At 47.0% G+C, this 10,706-nt stretch overlaps 1 protein-coding gene and 2 long non-coding RNA genes across 3 annotated transcripts; 2 read left to right on the forward strand and 1 right to left on the reverse strand.

Moving 5' to 3' along the window:
• Window positions 1-58: 58 nt before the first annotated feature.
• On the forward strand, window positions 59-2,390 carry LOC135814868 (uncharacterized). The gene is made up of 2 exons (XR_010553227.1): window positions 59-449; window positions 953-2,390. It is a non-coding gene; the product is annotated as an uncharacterized LOC135814868 (long non-coding RNA).
• LOC135814867 (transmembrane emp24 domain-containing protein 10-like) lies at window positions 2,109-5,229 on the reverse strand. Its single transcript, XM_065328062.1, has 5 exons — window positions 4,948-5,229; window positions 4,719-4,842; window positions 3,776-3,849; window positions 2,967-3,093; window positions 2,109-2,510 (listed from the first exon to the last, which is right to left on the reverse strand). Exons 1-5 carry the CDS (start codon window positions 5,137-5,139, stop codon window positions 2,392-2,394), a joined length of 636 nt encoding a protein of 211 aa, XP_065184134.1. The 5' UTR covers window positions 5,140-5,229; the 3' UTR covers window positions 2,109-2,391.
• Window positions 5,230-5,430: 201 nt separating this feature from the next.
• LOC135814869 (uncharacterized) lies at window positions 5,431-10,393 on the forward strand. Its single transcript, XR_010553228.1, has 3 exons — window positions 5,431-5,604; window positions 5,685-5,794; window positions 9,753-10,393. It is a non-coding gene; the product is annotated as an uncharacterized LOC135814869 (long non-coding RNA).
• The last annotated feature ends 313 nt before the right edge of the window (window positions 10,394-10,706 follow it).

The raw sequence follows: 10,706 nt of genomic DNA on the forward strand, positions 1-10,706 counted from the left end.
TAAACTTGTACAATAAGTATGCGTACGCGTGTCAAAAAATGTTTCTGTGAATGAAAATGCAGAGCTGAATTTTCAAATAATTTTCGTATCTTGCCTGTTCAGGTATCGTTCTCTTCTTTTGGACAGAAAGAATAGAAATAATTGCCCTGATACCTTGGAGAGTAGTTGATAGAATGAATCCACAGCGTCCTCCTTGGGGAGGTGGGAGACCCGATTTTATTCCTCCTCCAAGATTTCCTCCAAGATTTGTACCACCTGGCCAAGGCCACTTTGGACCAAGGCACCCTCCTCCCCCTCAAGGTTTTCCCCCAAGACAACAATTTGGGCAACGGAATCCAGATTTCCAGAACCAATGGAGACCAAGACCTAGCTACCATCAACCACGTCCCAATCGGCCTCCATTTCAATCACCACAAAGAATGCCAAACCAGAGTGTTTCACATAGACCGGTCAGTCATCCGAATACTTTACGACATGTTGCAAGAGTTATGAACTCTTGCATGTAGGATTAGTAACGTGTGGGGACTCTGGGGAGAGCCTAGTGCAGGATATGTGTGTGTGCATGTGTGTGTGTGGGGGGGGGGGGGGGGGAGGGGGGGTACATGGTGTGTGCGTGTGTGTATTCTTCCTGCCTAGATGTGCATGTGCTTAGGCTAAAGCTAGCCTGGCTGAACGGACAGAGTACATGTCCTAGCTCAGTCTAACTTGTTTGACATTTGTTCATACAACACAGTCAAACAGTGGAGAGAATGGCTCTGTGGTTGTAACTCACAGCACAACTGTGCAATCATCAGACAACATGATAATGTCGGTACTTGTGTGGGGACTGGGTGCGGATTGTGTCAAGAATTGTGATTCATGTTAGGGTGCTATGGGTCTTAGCACACTAATTGCATCCCTCGTGTTCGTACAATACGTCGTGTATCACTGCTTGTTCCACTGTGCGTCACAGGAAATGGGCTCATGGCGGCGTGGTGGTAGAGGATCAGGCGGAGGCAGAGGCAGAGGAGGCCACTCAGGTGGCTTTAACGCTGGCCAGCCTGCCTCCGGCTACTTCAACCACAGCATGGTCGAGGATCCCTGGGCGTCGTTGATGACCAGTGCTGACCGGCAAGCAGAAAGCGAGTGGAGACAGAAGCGGTGGAGTCATGAAAGTAAGAAGTCCTGTGACTTGAAAACAACCAGCAGTGCAGGTACATAGCACGTATGATAGAAGTCCGATGGACGGCGTAGCAATAATTTCTAGGTTGACAACAGTTTTAATAGAACCACAGACCTACGCTTTTTAGAGTGTCTCGATCTTCGTACAGCATTGTGGGTGGTCAACTTTTTTTTTATCCCCCCTGCACCAAAAATCCTCATCTCATCACTAGGTGTGTTTATTACTTCATTGCAAAAGCATTGTACTTCAAAGTTCTTGAAACTTGTACCGATATTTAGTTTTATTTACTGTGCTACTCTATTGTACATACCATTGACCGTTACAGTTGTTCATGTGCATGTTTGTTGACCCTTGTTGCTAGTGCTGTTACGTTTCCCTGCTGCTTGTTCATATGCTGAAGCGGATGTTGTTCTAGGCGAGTGTGTTGCTTGTTTGCTATGTGTTGTACATCTACGCTTGTCTTTATATTGTTATACTGTAAGTCTCTACTTGCAATTGTCTCTGTACATATCTGTTTGCCTTTATTTCTGTGTATGACACTATGTTTCTGCAAGAGAAAATAGGCCAGCCCTATATAACACACCACTTAGGCAGGGAGTAGTAACATTTTACTACTTGTACATGTACTCCTAGTAACATTTTACTACTCCCTGATTCTATTCAAGTAGGTGGGACGCTATGCATCGAGCCACTTTATATAAATGTTATAGTACCAATCATGTCAAAATATGCAGGACAGAGCCATGTCATCCTTTGGGCACTCCAGCACAATCAGTCATGTTTACGCAACTACGTCACTCCTCTTTGTTCCTTCATCTTCTACAAAACTGAAGATACATGCAAAGCCACCTTGGAGTTGTGTTGAAAATGCATGATACCTTAGCAAAGTAGTACCATGGTCCACAACAAGGAGTTTGCGCGACTCCCCAGAACAGCAACTTGGATGTAGCAGGAAAAGGGCCCGACTTACAAGCGAATAATAATTAGTATTGTCGCTCTGTTTAGTCATCATCAGCAATTATGTACAATGCGCAGTCCAGCCAGACCGAATAATGCTCCAATCACATACATACTGTACACAAATCATTGTAGCGAGGAAGCTTTATAAAAAAACCGAAAGAATACATGAATCGTAGCATTGTTATCTTATCAGACACGCAGCATGGCGCGTCTTTGCACCACCCACAGAACAAGCACAGAACTTGAAAAAAAAAGTTAGACGTGGTTATCTAGATCAGCTTCTGTTTCTTGAAATAATCGCGCAGATAAAACACCTGCCACGTGGCCAGCGTGACCAAGCAGCCAATGGAGAAGATGCTGAACCAGAACACACGGGAGTTGGTAGACTCTGTAAACGCACAGAGAAAAGAACACCGACTGTTCGTGCCAACAGAGCTTGGTACGAACAAACCGTCTCAAAGCTAGAATGTCCTACATGTAGCACACTATTACTAGATACACATCTGAAACGTAACAATAAATCATTCTTCTGAGTTTGCACAACCGCTGTGAGGAATACCGCAGCACCAATTCCAGTACCATGGGAGGTGTTAACTTTTTATCAAAACGTTCAAGGCAACAGCAACAATGAAACAGGTGCAGGCTGGCACTAAAGCCCCTATAGAACGACTGTACAATGCACATGAGAAAGTGTGGGATTCCTGAGACTCCACCGCAAAATTCAAGTATAGGACTCAGATCCACGCACACACACACATGCACACACGTACGCACACACACACATGCACATGCGCACATGCGCGCGCACACACACACACACACATGGCCTTGCTCGAAACCTTACCATTGGTATCTCTCATTTCCTTTTCACGTTCACGCATGTACTGGAAGTCATTGACAACTTCCTGTGCCAAGTCCTCCAGTCGGCGGAGCTCCAATTCAAGTGGCTTTAACTTTTCTGCTTTGGCAATCTAAAAAGCAATAGACAAGTACAATAAACACGACAAGAATACATATTGAAAAGAGTTTGTGCTCACTGAAACTTGGATAATAAGCTACGCCAAAGCACAAGCCAGTGATCGCAGGTCTAGAGCTGCACAGTGCCTATTGTGGCAGATTCACGGTGCTTAGTTTCTATTTAGCAGAAAAAAAAACAGCAGGCAAACTATAGCCTATGCAGTATTCTGCAGAAAGCCACATCTGCGATAATGCTTCCACAATATGATAGTATATCAGGGCTGCCACTTATGTGGGGCAAATATCTGAACGGGGGTCCGGGGGGTGTCTCCTGGCTGGGGGTCGAGGGGGCAGCAGCCCCTAACAAGCCACAGTACTTTCAGGATTTCAGCGGCCCATAAACAACTGATTATTTCCAACACTTCATTGTATGTTACCACCAGTCACGTTGATAAAACTGCGAAGCAGAACTGTTGGTGAGAGGGCAGCCTACAGAATACATCTCAAGAAACCGTTGTAGTACCGGTATTTGCATGATCAATAAAGGGAATAGTTTACGTGACATTCTTGCATAAGAGAAACACTGGGCGGGCTATGAGGACTATGTGACTAGCGATGCTACCTTGTCCACACAATCATCAGAAGAACATCATACACTGTAGTCATGTTTAGCAGCGCCTGTTGTCTCTTTCTCACCTGGTCATAGTTCCGGGCTTCCGCACCATGCTTCAGGGTAAGCTTTACTTCCCGGGAAGTCTTGATATGACTTGCTGTTGTCAGAAAAGGAGAAAAATTGAGTACCATGAAGTACATAAAACGTATCACGGCACAATATATCTAACAGCTAGGCCATCACGTATCATCATAATTATCAATAGCTTGTAAGAAATGCCATGATCCACAGTACAATTCGTAGACGACATCATATTTAGCCCACCAGTGTACACAGCAGACATAATTATAACATAGCTAATCCCGTGGAGGTGGCCAAAAGTGGCATCCAAGAGCAGGCGATCCATGGAAGTAGATCACCCTGAAGTGAGTGTTTGTCGTCTTCGAATGAAGACTGGGTTACAAATCAGAAAAGTAACACAAAAAGTTCTACGCATACCATAAATCTCTATATACTCTTGCACAAGTTCAATGTTTGCCCCAAGTACTCTTCAATGCTAAGTACTCTGAATGCTCACACATAATGACAACATTCTGCAAGAACACGGAGTCCTGTGAATTTATTTACAGATAGTGTCGTGTGGATTTAGGTCCGATTTACCATGACTATTTCGTACACATTAGAGCGGGCACATAATCCTGACGATTTTACAGTAGAAAAACTCAGCCAGTGTATTACATGTACTCAAACATGGCGACGGATCAGTAAAACAGAGCAAGTGCACCAGTATACTGACAGCACAGGACGTGGATACCCACTTCGCCAACAGGCTCCATCGGTATGATAATGAGTACTGACATGCTCAACAGCTCAGCACGTAAGCCAGTATGCAGCTCTCGTCTATGCACATAGGCCATCATTTTCTGCTCACTTTATAACAATACATGGGTCAAACTAACTCTCCAATGAACATTGCAAGCTATTTATTAGAGATTTTGCCACCCTGTTATTCACGGTTCCACGTACCGACTGCATTAGTGTGAGACTTGAAGCAGATGTCAACAACCTCAAACTCATCTTCCGTGAAGGCAAACTTTCCCTGTTTGGCATTTTCCTTGCTGAAAAGTGTGTGACCAGCTTGATCAGTGGCCTAATGAAGGTAGCAAAAATCCAAACAACACCAGAGCGCGGAATAAGGTGATATACCGTCTAGTAGGTCCGAACACAGCCTTTTCAGTAACACTCTAGCACTGACCAGAATAGACACGGCTGGCTCTCCGTCCGAAATCGAATACTGTCCAACAACCATCTGTTGCTTATGTACTTCTTCCTTCAGACAACGCTTTTCGCCAGGAGTCAGGTAAAAAGATAGGCCATTGGCACACACGGAGAGGCTGAGAAGAACAGCTACTATTCCTCCGCTCTTGGCTAGCCAGAGCGATGCCATGGCTTACAAATTGTGACCTACAGTGTAGCTGTTTGCAAACAAACCGTTTCTTGAATACTACAACTATGCTGATAAGAATTATGCAAAAACAATGAAGCAAAGAATGGAAATCTTGAACCAAGAAATATTTGCAGACGTGTACGATTACGTCACAGCCATGGTCAAAAAACCTCGTTTCTGTGGTGACAAGCCAAAGATTGCCAAAAATACGTGAAAAGTGTCAAGCAGCGTTTTCACAGCGTACCGCGTACCGTACCATCACATTTTACATTGTATAATAATACATGAGCACAAAATATACTTTGAAAAAAAAATGTTGAAGCAAGTCATTAATTTTGGAAGACGAAGGCTAGCTTACTATTGATTCTAAATATCTGGGATACATCAGAGAGCTTGCCAGTGGCGGGGAACTTAGCCTAATCACCGCCTTCCCAGGCTCAGCTGTCCTTTGAAAATGGCCAAAAAGTAAGGTCGCCAAGCAAATTTACCTTTATGATTTTAACCCTGCCAGTGCACTAACATTTTGCTGTGGAATGCTTTGACAGATCCACACTTGTCAAATTAATCAGTATGGCTGGGACGGGAGTGCTCAGACCTTTCCGAAAACCTGCCACGGTAGATCACAGAATAAAAATGTTACGATATGATCCTGTTGGTAAGTTTGCTTTCTTCTTCGCCTTGCACTACTACTACTAGTACTTCTGAAGATTTCTGCCTCACCTGTCTCTCATACATTTTTGCTGTAACATGCACACACACACACACACACACACACACACACACACACACACACACACACACACACACACACACACACACACACACACACACACACACACACACACACACATACACACACACACACACACACACACACACACACACACGCACACACTACTACCGTAAAGTACCGTTGATCCGCCCCCTCTCTAATTCCCGCCCCCTGTCGATTTTCTACCTGTGAAGCGACTTCAGCGTATACAACGAAAATACGATGTTGAACCGACGCATGCACTGCTGTACACAAAATTTGCCAATCCAGGATGAAAATGTGCACAATCCAGCACATCGAGTCTGAACTTCTACGTTGTTGTACATCGTACTGCACTTGACAACCTTGACCTAATTCCCGCCCCCCTGCCCAAAACCCAGCTGGGAAGCGACATGGCGTGGGGGCAGATCAACGGTACTTTACGGTACTACTACAGTCGTCCCTCTCTAATCCGGCACTTGTTTATCCGGAACCCTTGCCAATCGGCGCACTTTCTGACGAAACCGATTTTTTTCGTTCAATTCCTACATCTTAATCCGGCACTTGAATTCCGCCTCCGGCAGTGACTTTTTGAAACAAATCACTCAAACTGCACGTAGTTTGATTTCATAATCCGGCAGTCGTAAATCGCGTATCGTACAGGTGCACTCCTTGCCAGGCCAGGCTAGGCCAGTCTGGTCAGTGCCGCGCGCGCGGGGCCACTTCAGAGTTCAGTTCAGTTGACAACTGTACTCTACCTGAGTAATAACCTCGCGCGGGAGAGTTCAGTTCGGTTGGTTGTTAGGACTTTTCCGAACCCTAACTCAGAGGTCTAGCCAGGATTTTATGCCAGCCGGCCAACGTTCTAGTTAAAATGCATCGTTCTGGGCTGCGCCCCCAGACCCCCCCCCCCCCATCAGTCACGTATCCACACAGACACACACACACACACACCACTACAAATCTTTCATTGCAGCTTGCATCTCCTTTCGCTTCGTCCAATTATTGGCATTCATCAGGCAGTTGTGACAATGTGATTATAGGTAAATATGAAAAAGGAAGCAAGCAGCTACATGAGCATTGGATCATGTGTTCGCCAAGGTCATGTCTGCATGCAGTGTACATTGGTCATCTGACAAGACCCAGCCTAGCCACAGCCGTGTACACCACCAGAAGCAGCGAACCATGACCCAACCTGTTACATTTTACTGACGTACTCAAGTGCATACTCAAGTGCATTTGAGCTTGAGTGAAGAGCTAGCACTGAGCCTGAGTAGCCAGTGCTATGTACTGTACTGTACATACCTATGCCTACGGATATGGGTTGTACTCCACCATCTCGACGCACTACAGTCTACATGGGGGTGACTGCAGCCGGCCAAAATTACCCTTGGAGCTGTCTCAGCAGGCAGGTTGCCCTCCCAGCCGGCATTAGAATGCCGGCTCAGCCGGCTTTGGCTAGATCACTGCTAACTCAATAGTAGTGTCCTGCCAATTATCAGGTGCGTGAGTACATGTGAACATGTTCTCTGTTTTACTTTATCACTGTGTATATTCCTGGAGAACAGTTGAGAATATAAAGCCGTGCACCAAATACTTGGGTCGACACGGAAAAACCCTGCGTTTTGACGTATGATACATGCATGCAATTGGGTAGGGCCGGGTCAGAGGGCAGGATTTCTTAATCCAGCACCCTCGTTAATCCAGCAGAAAACGCCTTAGCAAAAGGTGCCGGATTAGAGAGGGACGACTGTACTACTATTGACAGCTGCCAAGAAATGGCCACGCCGCTCCCCGAAGGGAGGTACTGTCAGAGAGGTTAGGGGAGAGGTAGGCAGTGCTTCATTTGGCGCTCCAGGTCCTGTCGCCTCCGAAACTGGCGTCGATTGCAGACTCGGCAATGATGTTCGAAGTGCTGGCGATCAGTCACTGTAGGGCGGGGTCCACAGCGATGGCGCTTGAGGCCAGCAGTAGACTTAAAAGTACGCTGGCAGGCTGTACATACCGGGACCTCGGCAACAGGATGAGCATCACTAGGCGGTCGGTCGTCACAGTCGTCACTCTCTTGACACTTATGCGCTGCAAGCCCACCCCTGCTCCGGAGCCATCTACTGCAGGCAGGACACTGCACTGACCCAGGCTGTTGTGGTACGGGGAGCTGTCGGACTGCTGTGCTCTTGTGCCGGGCCATGTCAGCGCGACGACGAAACAGGCGGTCGCAAACGTGGCACACAATCGTCTTCGGGGCAGGCTCCTTCACCCCCGCTGCTGCCGACACAATATCACGCCACTCTCCGCGATCGTTGGCCGATTCGAACCAATTGTGCACACCGGCCACAGTCAGATCAGCCCGGACAGCGTCCTTCCAGCGATGTCGGAGGCCGCAAAACGGGCGGGTTCGTTGGAGATGAGCGAAGAGCAACTGCTTGGGTAACCGATTGTCATCAAGCCGAGCTAGGTGCCCAAGCCACTCCAAGCATCTTCTCTGTACCATGCACGACAGTGGAGTAGGGTCACCCCACTGTGCGCGTAGTTGCTCCGATGTGATCTGTTGCTCCCACTGGCGGCCGCGCGAAATGCCAAGGATTCACCGTAGGTTGGCGTGATGGAACCTGTCCAGCTTGTCCAAATCCGACTTCAATGGGGTCCAACACTCTGAGCCATACAAAACCGTGGTGAGAACACATACCACGTACAAATGCCGTCGAGTAGGCAGGTTCAGACACACACACGCACACACACACACCTGTTCCTGTTCCTGTTCAGCACTGCCACAAGGGCCACGTGGCTCTCCTTAAGAGAGAACCGGGGAGGAGGGAGGCCGCCGGCATCTGTGTCGGGTGAGGTCGCTCCCGCGGCGAAAACGGCGGCCACAGTCGGGGCAGGACCATTCAAATGTCAATCGTGTTGCTGCAGTCGGGCGATGCGTACTACGGTGGCATTTGTGTCGTGATCTGTCAGACGGTCTGGCGAAACAGCGGTAGTTCCCTACACACACACACACACACACACACACACACACACACACACGCACGCACGCACACACACACACACACACACACACACACACACACACACACACACACACACACACACACACACACACGTATATGAAGTACTACAGTAGCATGTGTAGTGTGAAACTACTGCTTAGAGACAGTATCACATGACAATAGTATCGTAGTACGTGTACCTCACGATCAATACCCACGAGAAAAATTGTTCAAGGAGCCTGTGGCTTCATTACAGGTCTTACATTTAGACTGCGGTCACACTGCATGACCTACTGGCTGAATAGCAAAAGTGCTTTCAGCACCATTCGACGACTCTCTTCATCTTCTATGGAGAGTCTGGCCATACGTTCGCCACGGAGGCACAAATACCTGTACAGTAGTCGCGCGGCGAAGAACTTGGAGCCCAAGAACGTCCAGCCTGATATGCTAAGAACGGTGGTGTTGGTTTCTGGCAACGCTTGGGATACATGTGATCGAGTACGAATTGCTTCTAAGAACGTACTATAAGAACGCAGCCAGATTGCTGAAAAATAAGACCATCCCAGGGTAATCCTGTGGAAGCAGCGTTCTTGGGGGGCGCTGCGCTATTGTACCAGTATATCTTCATAAAAAGCAAAGTTCTGTACATGTAATCATTAGTCTCAGAATTGGATCCTTGTTTTGCGATTTATTGTCAACACACGCTTCTTTCTCTGGGCCTGTAGACTATTGTGTGTGTTTGTGTGTGTGTGTGTGTGTGTGTGTGTGTGTGTGTTTGTGGTGTGTGGTGTGTGTGTGTTTGTGTGTGTGTGTGTGTATGTGTGTGTATGTGTGTGTATGTGTGTGTGTCATTTCTTCCCTGCCTGCAGTGAATAAACGAGTCCTGTTTGTTGAAGAGAAAGGCAAAGTCAAGTGAACGACATTTGTGAATCTACTTTGTACACAATCATGTAACAAAGGAACTACTGTAAATATACAAATTTTCGGCAGCTATTTAATTTCGGCTATATTCGGCACCGACCCAAAACGCCGATGAAATTTTTCACCGCATCTGTCGCACTATACCATGCCCTCTACCCCACGCCGAAAATAAATCACCGCCGAAATGTCAAAAATCGTGAAGTGCCGAAATTTTGCAGCGCCGAAATTTTGTATATTTACAGTAGTTGGGCAAAGTGGACTTCTAGGTGTGAAGCCGTGCCTACACGTACAAGACTAGTGTAGGTGATATCTACTGTGGAGCTGCTTGCTGCAATACCTGCGTGCACTACTGCCTTACATCATTCAACCGAATGCTCACTTCAAGGAGGCCTGTACTTATTTCTGCTTCTAGAATTGACACCGACTTCAGAGAACCTCCTGCTGGCTTTTACGCATCCCCTCATATGGGATCATTGCCCCCTTGAGATTGCAGTGTTTTTTTCCGCTTTCCTTTCCTGCCCGCTCCCGGCTAGCATGCCGGATGCTTGCACAGTTCTTCTGTATGGCTTCAAGGATTTCTTCAGAACTACTGCTGGTGCTTGTGCTGTTGACTGCATCACTATCGGGATGACAACTGGTTAAAAGCACGGGGCTCCACTAACTTCTTATGTGCCAGTAGGAATTCCATCGATATTGCCATGACCACAGGCCTGTAGCTAGGGGAATGGGGCATATGTACACGTACACGAACTAACAACCAAGCTGTGGCATACTAAGAAACCAGAGATTTTTGCTTTTTAATAATCTCTGCTAGCAACAAGGTTGTAGGCAGCTTGGTATTGAAGAGGTGCAGCTGGGGAAGACTGTGCAGGGTTGTACAAATTTGTATCACTCCACTCATG

This window comes from Sycon ciliatum, chromosome 4, assembly GCF_964019385.1.
Source record: "Sycon ciliatum chromosome 4, ocSycCili1.1, whole genome shotgun sequence".
Lineage (NCBI taxonomy): Eukaryota > Metazoa > Porifera > Calcarea > Leucosolenida > Sycettidae > Sycon > Sycon ciliatum.

What these genes read in the sequence shown, in the direction of transcription:
- LOC135814867 (XM_065328062.1), bottom strand. Translation starts at nt 5,139, where the DNA reads ATGGCATCGCTCTGGCTAGCCAAGAGCGGAGGAATAGTAGCTGTTCTT. An exon ending in AGCCAGCCGTGTCTATTCTG is followed by an intron (nt 4,843 to 4,947) that starts GTCAGTGCTAGA and finishes TACCTTCATTAG; the next exon opens with GCCACTGATCAAGCTGGTCA. An exon ending in AAGCCCGGAACTATGACCAG is followed by an intron (nt 3,094 to 3,775) that starts GTGAGAAAGAGA and finishes ATTGCTTTTTAG; the next exon opens with ATTGCCAAAGCAGAAAAGTT.